The 24351-nt window shown below is 33.2% G+C and overlaps 1 protein-coding gene across 2 annotated transcripts in view; it reads right to left on the minus strand.

Moving 5' to 3' along the window:
* The window catches only part of LOC127704326 (short-chain collagen C4-like), a 205685-nt gene extending 186037 nt beyond the window's left edge, over positions 1–19648 (minus strand). The window contains exons 1-5 of one of the 2 annotated variants that reach the window (XM_052208335.1): positions 19536–19648; positions 16807–16971; positions 12941–13003; positions 11056–11292; positions 8748–9025 (exon numbers count right to left, since the gene is read on the minus strand). In XM_052208335.1, coding sequence (XP_052064295.1) covers positions 8787–9025; positions 11056–11292; positions 12941–13003; positions 16807–16966 — 699 coding nt within the window. In that variant the 5' untranslated portion in view covers positions 16967–16971; positions 19536–19648 and the 3' untranslated portion in view covers positions 8748–8786. Of the gene's footprint in view, positions 1–8747; positions 9026–11055; positions 11293–12940; positions 13004–16806; positions 16972–19535 lie in introns of those variants that run through there. The other variant, XM_052208336.1, reaches the window with a different exon arrangement.
* Between the last annotated feature and the right edge of the window lie 4703 nt (positions 19649–24351).

Here is a 24351-nt window from a genome sequence, read left to right on the forward strand (position 1 = left end):
ATGGCTAGAAACAACGTCATAGAGCTTTTATGTCACTACCAAGTTGCGTTAGTTGATGCGCATCAACAATAGGCTGTTTGGTCTTTAAAGAAAATAACTCATTATAGGTGTATAGCTTATCTTTATCTTATCATATATAAAAAATGCGTTTAAAAGCTAATATATTGCTGGTGTTTTTCAGTCGTTGACACATATTTATTTGGTAACATGTACATGTACGTGAATAGAACATAAGAAAAAAAAAGGATTTTTCGGTTCTTTTTGTAACTTTTAGAGAATCCATCCCAATTTTTGTAATTTTCATGTATAGAACCACTAATTCAGTCCCTGTCTGAAAGAACATACAAGAAAGTAGTACATATTTTAAACAAAATAGTTCCTACGCATAGCCGTATCTTTGTCAAAAGGTGAAATGTTAGGGCAGTTTTGGTATCAGATGACAGCTAAGGGACTTGATATCACTGTAGAACCCTTTTTGAAAGTTTCTTTTCAATAATAAAGAAGTAATAAAATTCTAGTAGATGGGCAGATCAGAAGTATCTGTTTTTGTACTATCAGACTTCCGGGAACCAGTATGCTAGGAAGCTCTGGACTAGAAGCTTTTCTACGTAAGTAACCTAACTGTCTAAATTTTCTGATTTCGTTGACATCTATCTATACTATGAAGTATTTAATTTAGATTTAAATGTTCACTTCTAGTCGATACTGCATAAAAGGTCAATTTATATAATATGGAGCTTAGCAGTGGCTGGTCTGACACCAATAAGTAGATAAGTAATAACTATTAGGTAAACACTGAATTTAAACTAAACGTTTCTAATCTCATGAATCTATAGATAAGTCGTGAAAGATCATATGCTATCAACAGTTTCATTTTTATCAAATTGTCTGTTTTTATGTATGTGGGCGTTTGTTTTTGTAGCAGTTCAGTGTTTCAGTTGTTCAGTTGTTTTCCTCTTATAATTGATGTTGAGATACACGATCGTTTAGGTGGTATTTTGTATACGAATTGTACTATTCTGTGTGAATAATACATTTTTAACGGTTATCATTAGGAACTAGTTACATTCACCATTTATTAAAGATCAGGGCCCGTATGCATCAAGCTACTTAAGTAATGATTTTTCTTAGTAAACACTTAAGCTAAGGAAACTCTGCCCGGTTTACCACATTGGTATGCATAAAAACATCTTAAACAAAGTATTTCTTTAGTAAAATCTTCGATGGTTTAAGTGACGCCCACAAAACTTAAGTGGTATGCATGAAACCCCTTAAACTGAGAAAACGCCTAAGATTATACTTAAGTATAAAGTACTTACAGGACTTACTTAAATGTACAAAAAATCGGGAAAAAATCAGTCTAAAGTAAGCGGTTTTGCAGAAATGGATAGATAAGCTATCATTTATTTTTATTGATTATATCAGAAATTTTTTGTTTGTTTATTGCTAAAAATTAGTGACCATTTTATTTTCTTAATATTACGTATAAAACAAATTGAAGGGATATCAAAGGGTAGTTATATAATTTCTTTCTATCCTTCTAAGCCAATCTCGCAATTGGGTATTCTGAAAACTACTCACAACTTTTACACGCATGGAATTTATGCCTTTATTTTTCTTTTTGTTTCTCTGTTCTTGCATGCTTCACAAATTACATTGAACGTTATTATGTTAAAAGACACCGCCTGCGTATCGATTGTCAGTACAAAACATGGGCATGCGAAATCCTGTTTTATATGGGATGTGGGGACATCGGTTTAATTCTCAATTCTCAATTATATATTTTTATTCTAAATATTTAGGGCAAATTTCCAATGAATATGTTTCACTCACTGGGATAAATTCAGACAGATTTTAAATCATTTTAATGCGGGAATTCGATGCTATATAGCATACTCGTGATACCTTAACCGTATTCAGTTAGTTTTCATATTTCCTTAATTATTCATTGATATATTGATTTTAAAGAAAATGTTGCAATTTTCAAATTCATATGAATTCATAGAAAATTGACCCTAGCTTCTTTTCATGTTGTAAAACGGAAGCGACGAAATAGTTCTGTTAAAATCTGGCTCGTGTTTTGTTAGAGTTGAAAAGTTAATGATTGTATCTAAAAATAAAAAAACAATCATGCTCGTCCATCCAACAAGACCATGACAGATGAATGGTCTGTGTCTTAGAGATTAGACAAATCTGTTTGATAAACACTAATATTTGGAACTTTTTAAAATTCAGATTGTTCAGACATATATACCATTATCAAGATAATTGGTTTGTTACATGACATTGTTGAGTATCCTTTTAGCAACTCTTCGTGTGATTGAAGTTTTGTTTCCTATAACGTAATAGCTACATGTAGAGGAACATTTCAAAATATTTTGATATTTAACTTTTATTACTCCTTGCATAAGTTGTTCAACTTATTTTTGATCTTTTAAGAATCTCTCCTTATGAATTGTTTTGTACTTACTATATTGTTATACATCTGTTATATTCTTCCATCTTCAATATGGTAAGTGGGGAATAGAAATACAGTCACTTTAGTCATCTTTTGATGTAAAACCCTTGCAAAAAATGGGCGTCGGTTTAACTGTGTGGGATATATGAGTACACAGCCACGTCCAAATAGGAACGTTAAATCCGATGCCTTGAGAAGAGAGAAAGTGTCACACTCTATGTACGTAATGAACCATTCAGAAAAAAATTGAGGGGTTCGTGGTAGGCCTGTTGCAAGGCAAAATATTTGTCAATATCTAATATATCTTCATTTCCAAGGGGCATTTTTCCAGACCTCCATCGTACAACAACTCAAAAATAAATACAATAAATAGATCGTGTAAAAGAGGCTGTTTGGGATAAAGGGCCAATCGTCGGAAAATGGATACTCAACAGTTTGTCTATATCGAATTATCCAGCTTGATAATGGTTTATGTTAGCAAAATCGTAATTTTAAAAAGTTCCAAATCATTTTGTCATATATCTAAGGCACTCACCATGCATCTTCCATGGAGGTTGCTGGATGGAGGGACACTCTTTATTCTAGAGATTATCATATATTTTTCAACTCTAAAGCTCAAGATTTTTTAAAAACTATTTCGATTGAAAATAAACTTCTTTTGTCTCTTCCCGTTTACAACATAAAGAAGGAGTTAGGGTCCATTTTCTACGATTTTATAAATATTTAGAATTTACAATTCTTTCGTTAATACCAATACATTACTGAATATCTAAGGACATATGAGATTAATTTAAATACGTTTTAAGTATCATGATTATGTTATATAGAATTCGAATTCCCGAATGACGTAGGTTTTAAAATCTTTCTGAATTTGTCGATGGTAGTGAAAATGCCACGTTTTCCTTCAATTTGTTTCACATTCAGAATACTGAAATATTTTAAAAACTCCATATCATCCTTAAATAAATTGTTGTTTAATGCTTACGGTGATTCCAGTTGGCTTGCTATAGACAATTTTTGTTAAATAAATCTATTAACTGTTTTACGGTTACATGTAACCATGTTTTGTTAACAAAGAATATGTTGTTTCAATCATATAAAAAAATCCACACATGTCTAAAACTGATTTGGTTTGCCATAATATATTTGTACCATATTTGGCAGTGACTAAACTATACACAATACCGGTTAGTTTGTCAGGTTTTCTAGTTACTAGCTTAAAGCAGGCAAGAATCGTTCTTAATTGGATTGAAACATGAACATGTTCTAATGGATATCTTCCAAATTCACCATAGATCATAAAATACGGATTGGACGTTTTTACTCCCAAGAATATTTTACAGAATTTTATGTTTAGTCTTTCGATAACTGAAATATTCCCAAAACCCAAACTTCGCACCCATACAGTAGAATTGGTTTGACAACTTCAAACCAAGTTGACATTCAATAGACAGATAATGTACCCTTCCGTTTGACTAGAAGTGTATATATGGTGTTATTGACCTACATGTATTTCAAGTTCTAGAGAATTGTCTTCTGCATGACTAAAAATGCAATTAATTCGATATTATCCTATTCCATGTTGATACGATGATGTAGCTGCCGTATAAGCATAGGTGACTAGTTTGTAAAAAGATCATAAACGTCTATCTGAATCATTTCTACGAGAGAGTAGAATAGTTGCATTCATGTCACCGACGAGTATAATTTAGTGTGAATCACAATATTTCTGAATAATGATTTCTAGCAAGTCAAGATTTTTTGATACTCTACAGCAGTATTAGAGTATCCAGATGTAGGAAGCTAACAATCTATCAAATTTATCGGTTTCGGAGACAAAGTCTTTACATAGCTATAAAATTTGATCCATTCCATCCGATAAGAATTCCACCGTTACCACATGAATGAACGTAGTGTACTTTAGGAAATTTTTTATCACTCGATCTAACTGAATTATCAAATTTAACTACATTTAATCTGTAATGAAAAATAATTTACAAGCATATATTAAACAAAGATTATATTTACCAATTAATCAATAGCTTAATTAATCACGTGAATATATACATATAAAAATTAGAAGATGTGATATAATTGCCAACGAGAGAACTCTCCACAAGAGACCAAATGCCACAGACGTTTACAACTATAGGCCACCATACGGCCTTCCACAATGAGTCAAACCCATACCGCATAGTCAGCTATACAAGGCCCCGAAATAACAAATTTGAAACAATTCAAACGAGAAAACTGATATATTTATGTACACAATACTGAACGAAAAACAAATATGATATACAGCAACAAGCCACTAAAGTACAGGCTCCTTACTTAGGACAGGCACATATATAATGTGGCGGGGATAAACTAGTTTGAAGGCCACAACCCTCCTCTAACTTGGGAGAGTGGTGTAACAGTACAACATAAGAACAAACTATAAAAATCAGTTTAAAAAGGCTTAGCTGATCAGATGGACACAAAGCAGAAATACATCCAACAAAAACACATGAAGTGGACATGGCAGGGTACTTATACATCCCCACAGCAAAAAAGCTCTCAATACAGCTCTGAGAGTACTCGAAGTTACTGACAGCCAATAACTATTAATAAACAAAAATGTCTTTTTATCAATGCTTCTATATCATGTATATTTGTTTTAAATTGTAATGGTATAATATCATCATATTTGTTTGGCTCTTATTTTGGAAGATATTTCTTTGAAACAATTTAATACTATAAATTATATTTTTTAGCCAATATATATGCTGTGATTTACAATACGAACTTGACAATATCTATCCTATCAGAGAGGTCATTTTCCATGCAGTCGGTTTGTTAATGACCTTCATTACCGTAAGATTTACAAACTCAGTTAATAGTGTGGCCATCGGCAGGACGTTTTGAACACTTTTTTGGACGACTGATTGCCAATGGTTGATAACGGTCCATAGCTGTGGCTCTGTATTTGCCTACTGTATAGACCATGGAATATGTTAGGAAAAGGGACCCTCAAATAAGACAATTATATAGCGTCTAAGACGGTTAGCAAGCATGTTCACAAACATCAGACGTTCCCTAAAATGGTTTAAAATTGCACAATACCGTTGCTCAAATGCTTGTAAGATTATACAGAGAGAAGGACCTCTTTCACTGTAAGTCTAACATTGTTGTAGTTTTCATGTATAGTCACCCGACGGTTCATTGAGTACACGTTAATTATTTTTGCCTCATAATTCTAATCCTTTAGATAAAAGGTGTTATCTTCAAGACTCACAGTCCAAACATATACTCCAAAGACCTCTGATACGTTGAAGTTCTACAATTCGACCCGTATCCACCATATATCTATATCAGTCCCCACAAATCTATCTTTTCTTCTTTCAGAGTTGTAGAAAAATCAAGCAAAAGTAAAAGAAACATGACCTTACCCTTTGACCTTGACTTCAATTTCCAAATGTGTTTCAAGGATCTCAAATTAAAAGATCTTCTATGTAACCACATTACGTTATATGAGTTACAACAGCATACCGCTCAGAAAAATGGTGAAAAGGGAACTCTTATAAGATGTCTTCTGTCAATGTTGACCGAGGCATGCTGAAGACATAACAAATAATTTAAAAATACCTTGTCAGTATCGTTTTTGTCACGGAGAAGTTATTACAAGAACAACAGTGTTCTTTTTAACATTGACACTTTTCAAAACATATATCGGTTCAATATTTATTACGCAATATCGTAATTGATTTTGCGAAATTAAAACAAACAGCTCAAGAAAGAAACAAGAGAAAATTGGCGGATGAAAAAAAAAATAAAAACAAATCGTTCTCTAAGGTTTTCCCACTATCTTTAAAATATAATTGAAAATGGAAATGGGGAATGTGTCAAAGAGACAACAACCCGACCAAAGAGCAGAAAACAGCCGAAGACCACAAATGGGTCTTCAACACAGCGAGAAAATCTCGCACCAGGAGGCGTGCTTCAGCTGGCCCCTAAACAAAAAATGTGTACTAGTACAGTGATAATGGACGTCAAACTAAACTCCAAAACATATAAATGAACTAAAATTATAAATTATACAAGCCTAACAAAGGACAGAGGTTCATGACGTGAAACAGGCGCAAAAATGCGGCGGGGTTAAACATTTTTTGTGAGATCTCAACCCTCCTCCTATACCTCTAGCCAATGTAGAAAAATAAACACACAGCAATACGAGCAGTAAAACTCAGTTTAAAAGAAGTCCGAGTCCGGTGTCAGAATAGAAACTAAGCAAAATGACAATGATACATAAATTAACAAAGGATAACTAACCGTTACTGACTTGCCAGCTCCAGGCCTCAATTAAACTGATTGAAAGATTATGTCTAATTTACTTAAGAGAAATTCACTGTAACATAAAATTCTCTAGTGTCAGAAGACAGCCTACCTCTTACTGATTCCAACACTACAAGGCTTATGGTTCTTTATTCAAGAAATTTCGAGAGACAATAAAACACTTCCTTACTAAAAGTAACTTCCGGTGACGAATAATAGTCAATATATATAATAAAAAAACGAGGACAACTTTTAATAGATTTTGTGCTTCCAAAGCTGTTCCCAAAAATGTATTTTTTTTTTTATGTACTTTTTAAATAAGGGATATAGTTTGCTTGTACTATACAAAATGTCCGGATTCATAGGAAAGGTAAGTTTACACTGGTCCGAAAACAATCTGTGTTAAGGTACATTTACATGTAATGAGTTATCATATCAAATGACGTAGTAGCAAAGGTTAAAATCTAGAACGTCAAATAGACCTTTGACAATTAACTATATTCCAAAGTCATAAACACTGATCTCAAATTAAAAGGTTTAAGTCTCTACCTTTTATAGTTTATGAGCGAGATCACCCTGCTGGAGCTTATTTTAAAAATATTCCAAAAAAAACCTGCAAAAAATGTCGCCGTACTATTTTGATCTAACGTATTACAATAACACTATTTCACAACAAACATTTTTAACTGTGTTCATATCTCTTTTGGCTTCTGAGGAGGAGCGGTATGAAACAAGCAATTTACATTCAAAGGTTAGATCATACATGTTCTTGACAATTGACCATATCCTATATTTCCTTTATGTTGACCAAGTACCTCAAATCAAAAGACTATAGTTGCCTAATTCAATGGTTGAAATAAAAAAATATACAAGTAATATATCAAGTATGTCAAAAAAAAGAAAGAGGAAGAGTATCATATAGATTATACAGATCGCTTCTGTAAACATTTATTGCGATATACTGTGGCTATAACCAGCAATTCGAGATAAATATTTTTCCAATTTCATTGTTATAATAAAGAATTATGATATGCACATATTTCATCACTAGGGATCAATTTGGAATTCGACTCTAATTCAAATTCGCCACATTATTTTCGTTGACATCATGATAATAACAAGATTGTGTCCATAGTACATTGATGCCCACTCGCACTATCATTTTCTATGTTCAGTGGACCATGAAATTGGGGGGTCAAAACTATAATTTGGCATTAAAATTAGAAAGATCATATCAAAGGGAACATGTGTACTAAGTTTCAAGTTGATTGGGCTTCAATTTCATCAAAAACTACCTTGACCAAAAACTTTAACCTGCCCACTTGCACTATCATTTTCTATGTTCAGTGGACCGTGAAATTGGGGATCAAAACTCTAATTTAAAATTAGAAAGATCATTTAATAGGGTACATGCGTACTTAGTTTAAAGTTGATTGGACTTCAACTTCATCAAAAACTACCTTGACCAAAAACTTTAACTAAACACTTTAACCTGAAGCGGGACAGACGGACGAACGAACGGACGAACGAACGGACGCACAGACAGAAAAACATAATGCCCATAGGTGGTGCATAAAAATGATTCTTACGATTTGTAGTTTTGACGTTAATTATGAAGATCTACTTATGAATAACAAAAGCTCTACAAAATTATTTTACAATGCGACTATCAAGTGCTTTTCGAGGTTAACGATTACAATTGTTTTGTTATTTTTTGGCGAAAGTAATTTTTCTATTTTTACGAAAAAATGATATATGCACAAATACATATCACGAAAAAACGACTGATACACATTTTGTCTATGTCGTATCCCTATAACAGTAGCTTTTAAGTTAACCAGATGACAGATAGACGGACAATCAAAGCGAAACTAGAACGCTCTTGTATTTTCGAAGAGGGGCACTCACTACATAGTTTATGACATGTTATACCAATCCTGGAATCCAGATATCTTGCATTTAATGATTTAAGAAAAACTTATTGCATTTAAGATTCTTTTCTTTATTCAATAAAGTTTTATTTTGTGCAAACAACGCAGTGAACATCTACTGCATTTGTATACGGTGGACACCTCAAACTGCCACATTTAGTTTTTACTCCATAAAATAAAGCTCCATTTTCATCTCCAGTTTTATTGTCAACAGCCTCTGCATCTTTATCAACACATACATATTCCTTGCTGCTGTAATCCTTATAATCTGACATGATATAACCGGTGTACTCAAATGTCCAGCCCTTGTAGCAGGTTTGTCTCCCTAAAATTATAAATTGTTTTTATTCCACCCTGTTCCTCCTTTAAACCCAAAATAGTAGTTGCATCCGTTTGCTCTGTACATTGTCTATATTTGCATTAATATATCTCTATTCAACAGAAAGTCAAATATCAGCTAAAGAACCGTTTATATTTATAGGATTTAACTGAATTTAATATATCTACCTGCTGTACAGTTCTTTTGTGTTTCTGTGCAGATATAAATTGATACCCCCTGATTGGTTGCAGTAAAATAAAAAAGATAACCCTTCAAATTTTCATAACTAGAGGCTCTCCAGAGACTGTGTCGTTCATCTGTATCTACTGTGTTTTTGAAAATCATGTAAAACAAGGTTAAAATCATAATAAATAGTATTAGATACCCTAATAATGATTGAGGCCAAGTTTGGTTTAATTTGGCCTAGTAGTTAAATTAAAAGCTGGTCATTCTATTTTTGTCTTACAATAGTTACTGAAGACCCCTTATCATTATCTAAATCAGTTTTCAAGTTGTGACCATTTGCATTTTTTTTTAACAATTTTCCCTTAGACTTCTATGATAAACCCCTATGTTCTATTTTTATCCATGGCGACCATGTTGGTTGGATGAAAGGGTCATCGGATACATTTTTCAATCATGATACCCTATTGAAAATTGTGACAAACTTTAATTCTTTTTGGCCCTGTAGATTAAGTGGAGAAGATTTTTGTAAAAGATAACAAAAATTTAAGAAAAATTGGCTATAAAGGGCAATTTTGGTCATATTGACTTATTTGTAAATCGTACTTTGCTGAACATTATTGCTGTTTATAGTTTATCTCTATCTATAATAATATTTAAGATAATAACCAAAAACTGCAAAATTTCCTTAAAATTACCAATTCAGGGGCAGCAAACCAACAACAGGTTGGCTGATTTGTCTGAAAACTTTATGGCAGATAGATCTAAACCTGATGAACATTTTTACTCACGTCAGATTTGCTCTAAATGCCTTTTTTCAGAGATATAAGCCAAAAACTCCATTTTACCCCTATGTTCTATTTTTAGCCATGGCGTCCATGTGGGTTGGCAGGCGGGGTCATCGGACAAATTTTTTAAACTAGATACCTTAGAGATGATTGTGCCCAAGTTTTGTTAAAGTTAGCCTAGTAGTTTCAGAGGAGAAGATTTTTGTTAAATTTAATGGACGACGGACGAAGGACGAAGGACGCAAAATGATTAGAAAAGCTCACTTGGCCAATTAGGCCAGGTTATCTAAAAACAGTTTAAAGGGTGCAAAATGGGGCATTTTTAAACAGTACATATATAATGAAGCTTCTATGACAATTTCGTGAAACTTTGGTTAGCGGTTTTATGGAGAAGAATATACAAAATATGTATGTAGAGTGCAATATGAAAAAGTCTATTACATGCCAAAGTAAACTCCACAAATTAATTCAAAAAAAGGGGGGGGGTCATCACAGCCGTAACGAAATATTTGAAGAAATGAAATACATACGAAACTGTCGGGAGTAGGCTTCACTTATGTTGTTATAACTTGTGTCGAATCCCTTTGCATACTTATGCAAATTCAATATGTTTAAACTAAACTTAAACTTTACTAAACTGTAAATTTAAAAAAAACAACATCAACTTCAACATAGACCGTTGGAAACTTGGAATTGTAGATAGAGAGGCAAAAGATACTCAATATTCAATATTCGATATTCAACTTATGTCTATTTCAAACTGATAACGCAATGGGAAGAAAAAGAAAACGAAATACAAATCACAAAAAAAATACAATTGGGAGCGACTCACTCCCTATGCAGGTCCTGCGGTTATGTTTTTAAAATAGAAATGAATGTTCATTAGGCGAAAACTGTAATCTTCTCCTAATGAAAATTTTGGGTTTCAACTTTTATTTACTTCTAGAAACAACTCAAGATATGACGAAGATTTGACCATCCATGATCATATTAACTAAATCGTTAACCATGTTAATTTTTCAGTTTTTACATCATTAAACAGTTAACATAAAAATATATAATTACCTGGTATCATGAGAACAGTCGACCTTTTTCTTTGGTAGCAAACAGCACATGTCACTTCTTTGTTGAATAAATTGCTTGTCATTTTAGATGGTTTATGATATGAACCTGTCTGATATTCGGCACCAAATAACTGATCATTATCGCGTGAGAGGGTCTGTCCGTTCTCCGGGTCATTTGGTAGGCATAAATAGTTGACACCCCCTCCTTTGTTTGAATAAGAGTTACCACCAACTTGTCCTGGAATAAAACGTATATTATGTACTTTTCCGTTTTGAAATTTAATAGAGCAATACAGGATGATTCCTAAGTTTGACAACGTATGGTTATCATTTTAGGTTATTTTCTAGTTTTTTTTCTAGAATACATAATAACTTCTTTCCTTATCAATAATCAATGACATTTGGATCTATGATGCACAGTGTATTAAAGAAGTCTACAGTGTTTTTGAAAAAAGTGTAATTTAAAAGAAATTTTAAAAGACTTTTGGATTTCCTATTGTTTAAAATAGAACACCTGTTTCTAAAAATAGCACAAGCAGACATAATTCGAAGCACTTTCAAAGTGATGCTTATTCATTAGACCTTCCAACAAACAACATAAAAAACAAAACCTCAATAGTTGCTTCTGGACAATTTTTGTGAAATTTGTTTTACACTAAACAGTTCTAACCAAGAGAAGATTCTCACAGTTCTACGCTGTAACAGTTATCAAAAGTGCTATCCTAGAACAGTATTGGACAGTTCTGTAGAAAAAAAAATGACATTCCACTCTTACAATAGTAGTGATAGTTCTACACTAAAACATGTCATATCGGTTCAAACATAAAACATATCCTGACAGTTCTGTCCAAGAACAGTGTACTACTTATAGGGTGTATTTTAAAGGAATAACGTAATAACTCATGACACAAAATTGCGTATAGTGTCAGTAGAGTGCGTATCTTATATTAACCACTGTTTGCTTATGCTATATATGATAAATATAAAACATGACATTTAACATCGATCTATAAATTCATGTTGTCTTATCTGAAGTTATTCTGAAAATACATGCAGTGTGAGAATAAGTCGTTTTCGTACATATTCCTTTTTCTTCTACTTGGCCAGTACCACTGATTGACTGTCAACTACCCGAAGGAAGTGATTTGATTGATTGATTGATTGTTGGTGTTTTAACGCCACTTTTAAGAGCCACATTTGGGCTATTTCGGGGCGGCCAGTTTTTATTGGTGGAGGAAGCCGGAGTGCCCGGAAAAAACCACCGACCTTCGATAGGAATACTGACAATCCTAGTCAATTAAGACTGGAGTCGAGTGCACCCGCACGAGCGGGGTTCGAACTCACAACCTCAGTGTTGACTGGCTAGTGATTACAGTAGAGGAACTACTTAGACCACTTGGCCACCGAGGCCCCCGGAAGTGATTTGATACTTATAAAATATAACTGAAACATTTTGAGTGGCAGTTTTAGGGGCCGGTATTGACTAAATTTGGTTTTGTGGTTGTTGTTTTTTCGCACTATAAACTTTGAGATCGTTTTAATCTGCATTTTATAATTTATATTATCATGAAAGACAATTTTAGATTTTTTGGAATTTCCATTTGTTAAAACAACAACAGATATACCATGTATAAGTCGAACATTTAACATTAGTACTACAGAGTTGGAAAAGATGATTTGACTGATCTGTATTCGTTTATCTTTAAATGATAAAAAGGATCATGAACTTTTTACAAACCAAAGTGTTTCTACTTTTCATTTAATATTGGTTTTGGAATTTTTACATCTATAGTGACATAGTTACTAAGATGACACATCGAAGAAATAAAATGACGAAACAATTACTACAACCTTTACTCAATATGTACACAGTTTCGTCCGATTACCTGTATATACCAATTCTACTCCTTTTGGGCATGCTTTCTTTCCCCAACGAACATATGTCACTCCTAAATGAATTAATAGAAGAGAACAGTAAGTTGTTTTGTTGGTTAACAAACTGAAAAATATATATTAAACATCTCAAGATATCAACCGAGAAGGAATGGAAAATGCAATTTAATCTTGTAGTGATTAACTCAGATGTTGGGAACACAATTCATAATAGGATGGAAAAAACTTGTAAGGATTAAAGTGTTTTGAAGTGTGCAAATCGATAAACGAGAGTGTAAGATGACAATGTCTTTATAGGCCAATTACAGCAAGCAAATATATGCTACATAGTACATATTTTAAGATTTAAAACTGTGCGTAGGGACTATTTTGTTTTAAATATGTAATACTTTCCGGTATGTTCTTTTTTGACCGGGCCCGAATGGGTGGTGTTACATCTTACAAAGTCTATCCAAATTATTTGTGCAAAGAATTCCGCTAAAGCCGGTGCTAGGGGCCGTCTTATACTTGCAGTGAGGTGAAAGTTTTTTTGCTCCGTGTTTAGGCCTCACTGTGACTTTGAGATGACGAACAGCAGTACAAGCGCTGTTCCTTTGCTTTGTGTGTGTTTTCTTGTTGTGCATGTACTAATTTTGTGTCATGGATGGATACCCCATATCCTTTTTTTTTTACTATTATAACTATATTACTTTTATGTTTTAATGGTGTTATATTCATGAAATACAATTTTGCGTCTTCGTCATCTTCCACGTTATGCTTAATCAAACCGTAGTCAATATGTCGTAGCTTTAATTACAACAGTAGTATACCGCTTTTCAAAAGTCATAAATCGATTGAGAGAAAAACAAATCCGGGTTACAAACTCTAACCGTGGGAAACACATCAACTATAAGAGGATAACAACGGAACAACAGAAACACTGAAGTGCAGCAAAAACAAACGCAAACAAACATAGAAACGAACTATGTGATATCAACTGCCATATTCCTGACTTGGTACAGGACATTTTAAGAAAAACATGGTGGGTTGAATCTGGTTTTATGGCTAGCCAAACCTCCCGCTTATATGGCAATGCTAAAAATATCGCTAAAATGACAACACTATGTTACAGGAATACAGCACACACAAACAAACAAAAATAAGGAGATGTAACATGATTGCCAATGAGACAACTATCCAACAAAGTTCAAATGAAGTGGATGTTAGCAATTATAGGCAACCGTACGGCCTTCAACAATGAGAAAAAACCCATACCGTAAGGTCGGCTGTAAAAGGCCCCGACATGAAAGATATGAATTAATTCAATTACGAAAACTAACGGACTAGTTAAAACAAAACAATTTACGAAAAACATATATAACAGGCATGAACCAACGACAAACCCATAAACTACAGGCTCCTGACTTTGGACAGGCACATAACGAATGTGGCGGGGTTAAACATGTATGTGGGAGCTCAACCCTCCCCCTAACTTGGGACAGAGATGTTACACCAGAACATAAAAACAAACTATAAAAATCTGTTGAAAAGGGCTCAACTCATCAGGCGGATTACCCAGTTGAAATTAAACAAAAGAAATGGGACTCTTTGTTATAGAAGGTAAAAACGCCAAATTGGTATATATAAATTGTTTACATCTGTTTCTGTGTCCTTTAAAAGTTTAATCAAGGTGCATAATTAAGGATTTTATGCATCATATATCTGTGTTTTTACTTAAATTATAATATAGAGCTTCGAGATATTTGTAAACTTTTAAATTAAAGACAAATTTCCATAAAAAAGTCGATTGTGGTAGGTGCAAATACAAGTGGATCTTTTTGTGCATAAGCATAAAATCAGCCGAAAAAAATCCACAGTAGGTTACAAAATTAATCTTTTCAAAAAAAAAATTTGCATCTCTGCCCCCCGGCGACAGTTTTTTGAGAAAAAATCCTAAATGTATGCGATAATTTCAACGAAAAGAGAAAGTCGAGTTCATCTTTGTATGTTAGGACGTGTCTGAGTTGACTATTTTGTCTTGTATCGTATAAGGCAAAATATTTTGCACATCATCTCGTTTAAGATTCTATTATCTTTATATATTTAGGCTACAGGTTGATTTAATAACATAAAAAATCACAGTACTAAAAATTGAAATATATGGGTCAAGTGAAATACGTTTTTAATGAGTCATACCACCAGAGTAGGTGTGTTCGAATAACATATGTTTACTAACAGTACTTGACGACAGACTTTGCAAGTGGATCTTAAAACTGCATAACTTCAAAAATACTTTATTTGTGTGTGTGTTATCTAGGGTTATATGTCTTCAACCTATAAAATTATTTAGTCTGCCCTTCAACGAAATATTTATTTGGAATTTTTTTCAAATATTTTTGAATCTTTGCAAATTCCACCTGACAACCTATCAGATAATAGCTTTAAGTTGACTAAATGCAGAAATGTACTTTAAATTATGCTCAATAGCTAGGAGATACATTTGTCTTTATAATACAACTGGCATATAAGGATCGTAATGGTGTTATGTGGATAAATTTATCGGTTTTCAAGAGCTAAATTTGCAGTGCGTCATCCCTACAATGGCTTCCATTTTTACGATTGTAAAAATTAGCTGGCGTAATAGGGAGATAATTTTGACGAAGTAGAACCCTGACTAAACACATCAGATCGATTATGTTTGCTTTTAAAAATGTTAACTGTCTTGCATTTGTAGAATGTAATTTTGTCATATCGTCTTTTGTTCTTTTGGCCATGATATTAACATTTTCTTTGATAAATGTATTAAGATTTAACTGCCACATTGATCTGCATGTTCCAGTAGCTTTTTGTGGAACATTTTCTTAATAACGTCTATATTTAACATATTTCATAGCTGTTTGCCAACTTTTTGTGGTAGAGTTTTTATGTTTTATTGTTCGGGAGGAAAACGGACAATCCTAGTCAACTAATATTCGAACACACCTACCAAGCATGTGCGGGGTTTGAAGTCACAACCTTAGTGTTGACTGGCTAGCGATATATGAGATGACTGACTACTTAAATCACTGGGGCACAGAGGACCCTCGCAATTAAGGAGGAATAGTTTGCAAACACGTCAACGTCTATCTATAACAATCAATTGGCAGCGGACTGGTGGTTCATAGAATCAAAATTAATATATTTTGACCTCTTTCTTCTCATATCGAATTGATGTTGTTTTATGTATTTTTTTCTGTTTATTTTATTTTGCAATTAATTTGATTATTCAACAAAAATCATTGATATAAGCAAAGCTAAGTCAAAATTTATATCACTTAATGAACATTAACATATTTAAGAGCTGACGTGTACGATATTAGACTCCGTCCATTTGTATTTAAAATATCCTGTAGGGTAATACCGTACACCCACTTCCAGTCCGTTTTATTGGAAATTGTTGCACTTATACTACACGGAAAAGTATCTGTCAATTCAAAACTATTTCTGGCATTCAGTTTCCATCAGTTTTCTAAATTTCGATTAAAATAGAAAGTTTTTACATTAAATGAACCAAACTTAAAATTTACACAAATCTGGTGACTTTTTGGACGAGATCATCTTCTCAAAACGCCCGCGAACAAAACTTTCCGACAAACGGCAAATGTGTACATATTCTATGATAGAAAATCGTAAAAACGTGAACATACACGGTTATACTTTTCTTATCATCAGTAAATAATATTAAAACACACTTCATTTCTCAATTTTATCAGAAAAACAAGCGAAATGTAATATGTACGGTAATTACCCGCCTGTACGAAATTACCCGGATCGACTCTATTTGATAGGATTTTTTGACTGAATAATTATCGATGAAATTCGAGTAGTTTAACGTTCATACCTGATGCTGAAGCGGCTGGTTTTATACATGTATGGAGGCAATGTGTCATCATATCTATCAAAGACTGGTCAGATGCCAATCGGTCATAATCATTACAATCATGAGATTGGATAAGCATCATGTTTGCTGATATGACAACTACCAAATATGACAAAAACATGTTTTCTACAACACAAATAGAAATGATATACATTAGACATTCCATAAGTTATTTCAATTCATTATTATAGAAAAGAGCTTTACCAGTCACCGGTAGATAAGGGAACATTTTAACTTGATGGAGTTTCAGATGAATTACAAGAATATAATCGGGCCTTGATACTTGGACATAAAGTCAGTACAACTTGATCTTACCGATACTAGATAATAAATTAACGGTATATTTTGAAACACAAAAAGATTTTTGGGATCTAATATTTGCCTATAAAGTCAGTACCATTTGATTTTACAAATAAATGATAATTGATTGGTTTACATTAACCGTATATAATAAAATACAAAAATATTTTTGGGACTTATTATTTCGGATGTAAAGTCACTACCACCTGAGTGTACAAATTTTGGTTAGTTGATCTATATTTACCAAATATAATGAATAACATGATATTTTTGGGGACCTAATATTTGTATATGAAGTCATTGCAACTTGATTTTACCGATAATACATAGTTAATCTACATATAATGTATACTGAAATACACGAGTAATTTTTGGACTTAATATTAGCATATAAAGTCACTACAACTTGATTTTAGTAGATAACTGATCTGCATTTATGGCATATGCAAGTTTTTCGTAATTTTATGTTCATTATGAAATCCGTTTTATATATTAAAATAATATATAATTTCTTCGACATTTTTCGATACTCCTCGTTGGTAAAGATGAACATAAGTGATTGGTAATACCAAATTAAATTATAAAGAGGATCGATATTATTTGTAGTTCATGAGATTTCTTCGTCGAATTTTCCGCCCTCCTTCTCCATCATCACCTTCTACTTAGTTTGCATAACTAGTTTTTGTTCTTATTCTTATATTTATACTTTTGATTGTATATTGTAATTTTTATATTGGTATTGTAGCATATGTGACTATATTAGCTTTAATAAGACTTTATTTCATTCTCCTTTTTTAAACAGATTACCTTTCGGTAGATTACTACATGTTTTTGTATAATCTATTACTCTATCTTGGTATGCATATTAGACCTAATTCTAGGTTTATAGTTTATTTTTTATTATGGTGTTTGTGAATCTGATTAATACGTGATTTACTTTAGTTAACTATATATATCTTTTACTACTCATATGGATGTTGTACATGGTGCAAATTTGTAATACTTTCTAATATCACAATATACTTAAACATGTTAAATATGTAATCATTTATAATATCATCATGTGTGTTTATTATGTATTTACATTTGTAACTTGATCAAAAGCTTATTTATCAAAGAGGTTGGTGTGTCAATGGGATGGAGGGCATACATAATCAATTACAATTCGAATTTTTGGACCTTATATTAAGATGATCAAAACCTCTTTATCTTTATCAAAAATTCAAAGTTTACAAAATAGTACTGCCATTAACATATTTAAAGTATACTAAGTTACTAAATCACATAGAAATTAACATATATAATTTTGTGTACCATTTTATTTCACCAGAACTGTGCTACAAAAATGTTTTACTAATATCTATCAACGAAATAGTACTGCAAAACAGGTCGCCCAAAATCAAGGACGGGTTTTCCATTCGTTTGATGTGTTGGAGCTTTTGATTTTGCCATTTGATTACGGACTTTTCGTTTTGAATTTTCCTCGGAGTTCGGTATTTTTGTTATTTTACTTTTTTCTCTGTTGGTGGAACAAACATTCCGTTTTATATATTAAAATATTTTTTTACTAGGTAAAGATAAACTAAAGTGTTTTGATTTGTCAGTAACATTTGGTCATACCTAATCATTTTTTTTCTTTTGGTTCTTTGACGTGAATGTACCGTGGCATTCTCTGAAAATGGCTACCATAGTTCATAGTTAAAGCACCACTTCCAATCTGGCGTGGAAGCGCATTTAATATACATCTCGCAGTACTGTCAGAAAAAAATCGGATTACCTTATTCTGGTACCCAAGATATCGTGTTATAACTATCGTGTTTCGGAATAGAAATGTATAAGATATGTGTTGCAAAATGCATTTAGCTAGATAGATAAAGAGTATAATTTTAATTATAATGCTGCTGATTTAAACAAAACTGAATTTCAATCATTATAAAAATAAATGTATTCAATTTTGGAAATTAAAATAGTAAGAGATCATATAAAATAAAAAGGCTGATACGTTACACATTATAAAGAACTATAAATGTAAATATTAATGTCGGTCGATGAAACCGAAAAACATCTATCAATATTACAATAGATCTTACAAACAAGTATGCGTTAGTCACGAACGTTCCAATATAACTTACGACCAATTTTAGGCGTACGATTGTTTGTGATAAAAGCACCTGATCTCATGAGTCTGGGGAAATTTTACGTAATGCTAGAGGAATTTTCACAGAGTAAATGATTAAAAGAAACAAATAGAACAAGCGATGAACTTTTTTTAATCGCAAGAAAATTTCCAAGAAAATAAAATCAGTAAAAAATCCTGTTAAACACAAAATTTTTACTTTTTTTTTCAATAGAAAATGCGTACAAATCGATAAAAACAGATCTAGACATACCTTATTTTTTCTTCTTTTCGTTACACATTTACAAACACTATAAAGTCTGTCTATGGAGTTTTTCGTGAATTTGTCATGTATAGCCATGCAATACATGCACATCTGTTGCTAAAAGTAAAATAAGGAGATTGCATGTACGGTGTATATTGATTCAGTATATGTTTTCATGTACATGTCTCCTAAAGGTTACAAAATAAATGCGCATTACTTTTTCTTATTTCTTTCCATGTTCATATAGAACAATACCAATACTTAAAAATTCACAATTACCAGTAATAATGACAAGGCTTTCCCTTACAAATGCTGCTTTATGGATGATATTACTATAAATACAAATTCTACCACGCATTTCCTTTCTCTTTTTAATAGGTTCGATAGAGACAAAAGTGTAGGAAGGCAGAATACTGACATTTTGAGAGCATCACATGCAACTGAAAAGAGTCAAAGCAGAACAACTTGACCGTCTATGATAATTTGTCCAAGTGGTAGTTTGATTATTACATGTCTGCGTTATCTATCCCAAGAGGTAAACTATTGTCAAGTTTGATGTGTCGATAAAAGGAAAGAATGTGGAATGAATTGTCACTCATTACACGTACTGTTACAAATTGATCTGAGAAACTGTTATATTTTTTATCGTTTGAATTCCTTGCTTCATACCAGCTGGATAAGTTTTATTTTGAATAAACATGTACAATGATGTATGCAATAACAATGTGTGTAAGGGTTCGCAAAAACTTGGGTAAAAGCAACCGCGTGGAGACCGTTTATATTCCATATTTAGTAAGTAGGGTTTCATATTAGGTTAGTATGCGGGGCTTATTTCAATACACGGTTAGTAGTGGTGTTACGTCCCTTTATAAAAACAACACGGTGTTAAGGAAAAATCTTAACTGTTTCAACAGACGAAAAAATTGATGATGAACGATTGAAATAAATTCATAAAACACATTCAAAGCTAACAAGTTGTTATTGTTGGCATTTGTTTTTGTATAGACCAATGGAAGTAGGTTCTTAATACTAACGGTATTGAAGACTTGATCACTTTGATAGGCCACTAGTCTAAAACCCAAGATGTTCGGTAAGATAAACTCGATACATAGTGTGCTAGTGACCTAATACGATATATATGGGGTCGGTAATATCCATATGGGGATTCGAGCTTCGCTCTCACCCCATATGAAATTTACTCACCCCATATATCGTATTAGGTCACTAGCACACTATGTAACTAATCATATGCTTGGTATTATAATTTAATAATAAACCACTGCATAAACATGAGTTTCTTATCCTTGATTTGATATTGGTTCATATTTAGTGCACCAAATTCCTGAAATATCCGGATATTATCGTCAAAATAGATCAATAAAAGACCCAATAGGTTGTCTGATATGTGTGTGTAAAACAAATTGAAAAAACAGATCTGATAAAACTGAGAATGGAAATGGGCAATGTGTCAAAGAGACAACGACCCGACCAAAGAGCAGAAAACAACCCAAGGCCACCAATGGGTCTTTGATATGTTTTTGATTTCCCGATTTTAAGCTGCATGATTTGAAATATTAACTAAAATTGACTCGGAACGATTAGTTTAAGCTTGACATTTGTGTATGGACACCTGCCTATTATTGAATACCTTACTGTTGACCGATACATGTCTTCGTTAATTTTTTGTTGGTTTGCTGCTGCAGTCATGTTTACCAAACATTTTTTATTCATGATGAAAATTTGATTTCGGTTATTTCTTTTGATTTCTTTTATATTCATATGTTTAATTGCTGTTAGTCGTATTGCAGTATTTGCAAAATAAGATTTAACAATATATTTTATTGCAAGTTAAAAAATCAAAGCACTGTAAGCGCTATAGGCAGTTAACCAAAAACCAAGGCAAACGTAATGATGAAAATTGTGGCAGTGTTGCTTGAATTGTTTATCACAGCTTGTTATATCTCAAGTATCAGATTTGTTTGGTATATTTGCTGCACTGTCCTACACACTTTTCTATAACAATATGCCTTTGTTTTCAAACGTTTATCATTTATCTTTAAATTACTTTGAAATATGTATCCTTTTGAAGATTCAATTCTGAGAAGATGTATGTACACTGTCCCAGGTTAAGGGATGGTTTTTGCATCAGTTGACATGTTTAACCCTTCCGTATTATGTGTGTATCTGTCCCTAGTCGTTCAGTGGTTTGTCAATTGTTGCTGTATATCATATTTGTTTTTCATTATTGATTCGACCTAAATCAGGCTGCTGGTTTTCTTGTTGGAATTATTTACATTTATCATCTTGGGGCCTTTTATAGTTTACTATGTGGTATGGGTTTTGCTCATTGTTGCAGGCCGTACGGTGACATATAGACGCTAACTTCTGTCAACTTCTCAATATACAATTGAATGAATTTAACTTATGCAGGAACAATGTCATTAATATTACAGTGTTCCACAGTGGTGTAGTTTTATTCCAATATCATGTACTAATCAGGCTTTTCATATGCCACATTAGCATTTTAGTTGGATCAGCAGGTGTCACTGATGTATAAAAATAAAATTGAGAATGGATATGAGGAATGTATATAAGAGACAACAACCCGACCATAGAGCAGACAACAGCCGAAGGCCACCAATGGGTCTTCAATGCAGCGAGAAACTCCCGCACCCGGAGGCGTCCTTCAGCTGGCCCCTAAACAAATATGTATACTAGTTCAGTGATAATGGACGTCATACTAAACTCCAAATTATACACAAGAAACTAAAATTAAAAATGATACAAGACTAACAAAGGCCAGAGGCTCCTGACTTGGGACAGGCGCAAAAATGCGGCGGGGTTAAACATGTTTTTTGAGATCTCAATATGTTTATTTAATGAATTGATTATTAAGGCAAATTAATTAATATTTTATCAAGGTTTTCAAAAGCAATGAATATATCAATGTATATTTTTCATGGTGAGTCTGCAGTGGTACAAGTTCGCAATAATACGATTTTACAGTTGATCTAGTTGGTAGTTAACTTAGGTACAAGTTGACTTTGGGTACGAGCTGACGTAGTACGAGTTTGTTATAGTATGAGTGGAATTGCTTCCCTGGAAGGAACACTTAGCTTGGGTTCTACAGTTCAAAAGTTATGAAACACAAATCAGACAAAGGTTTACTACTACAGGGATCGATCAAAGGTGAGGTCTAATTGACCTGCCTATAGTAAATGACCCCCAACCCAAGTCCATGATGTCACTTCATACCAGGTTTGCAATGACAGGTGATTATAAAACAGTTGGTTAAACATTCTTGGGCTTTACACTGCTTGAAAGATTTATATGTTTTCTTTAAAATGAGTTATAAATGAAAATTTTTATAGGCCCAGAAATAATTCAAAAAATAATTAGGATCAATTCAACCTAGATTTATTTTTTGCATCAGTTAAATTTTATGATAAACAAGAAATAATTGTAAAAGAATACTGTTACGAAGTCTCCCAAACAAGCTCCCATAATTTGTCATTCCCATGGTCGCCTGACATTGGGCAACGTCCAGTAAAAATTGGTTTGGCCTAGTAAAGTGATATGCATAAGTGACGCCTAGGAGATTGACCCTGTATGTCATTCAAATCTTCTTGAAATCATGAACAGGAATATATATGGTTAAGGGGTGGGAATCTCAACCGTTTACAAGTTCTCAAAAAGGAGGATCCCCAGGGGACTCGCCCTTTATTTCATTTGATTTGTTTTATAGTCCCATACAAGAATATAGATCGTTTCGGGGTGGGGATCTTGACCGTTTACAAGTTTTCAAAAAGAAGGGGGGTGGGGTGACCCCCGTGGACTCCCCTTATATTTCATTTGATTTGTTTTATTGTCCCATACAAGAATATATATGGTGAAGGGGTGGGGATCTTGACCGTTTACAAGTTCTTCAACATGAGGGGGTGGGGGTGACCCCCAGGGACTCCCCCTATATTTCATTTGATTTGTTATATTGTCCCATACATGAATATATATGGTTTCGGGGTGGGGATCTCGATTGTTTACAAGTTCTTAAACAGAAGGGGGTGGGGGTGACCCCCGTGGACTCCCCTCTTTTTCATTTGATTTGTTTTATTGTCCCATACAAGAATATATATGGTGAAGGGGTGGGGATCTTGACCGTTTACAAGTTCTTAAACATGAGGGGGTGGGGGTGACCCCCAGGGACTCCCCCTATATTTCATTTGATTTGTTATATTGTCCCATACATCAATATATATGGTTTCGGGGTGGTGATCTCGATTGTTTACAAGTTCTCAAACAGAAGGGGGTGGGGGTGACCCCCGTGGACTCCCCTCTTTTTCATTTGATTTGTTTTATTGTCCCATACAAGAATATATATGGTGAAGGGGTGGGGGTCTTGACCGTTTACAAGTTCTTAAACAGGAAAAGTGGGGTGACCCCCAGGGACTCCCCCTTTATTTCATTTGATTTGTTTTATTGTCCTGTTATCATTACTGAAGACCGCGGATGTCTATCACTTACTGTTTTCAAGTTATAATCATTTGAAAATTTAAAAAAAAATAAAATCCCAAAGGGTTCTATAGTATTCCCCTTCCTTCTTTAGGCCCCTCAAAATATCTCTAAATAGACCTCAATGCACAAACGAAAGATTGATGGCTCCAAAAGACATGTTAGTCTAACATTTTATGAAACCTTTATACTCTGTCTGAGTTGTCTCATTGACGGTCCGAGTGTCCTGCATTCAATAAAATATTAAAATATATCGACCAATCAACGTCGATTTCCGGTTCTATTTCATTTCATAAAATAACAACAAATTTATTTG

This window comes from Mytilus californianus, unplaced genomic scaffold (assembly GCF_021869535.1).
Source record: "Mytilus californianus isolate M0D057914Y unplaced genomic scaffold, xbMytCali1.0.p SCAF_6, whole genome shotgun sequence".
NCBI classification, from domain to species: domain Eukaryota; kingdom Metazoa; phylum Mollusca; class Bivalvia; order Mytilida; family Mytilidae; genus Mytilus; species Mytilus californianus.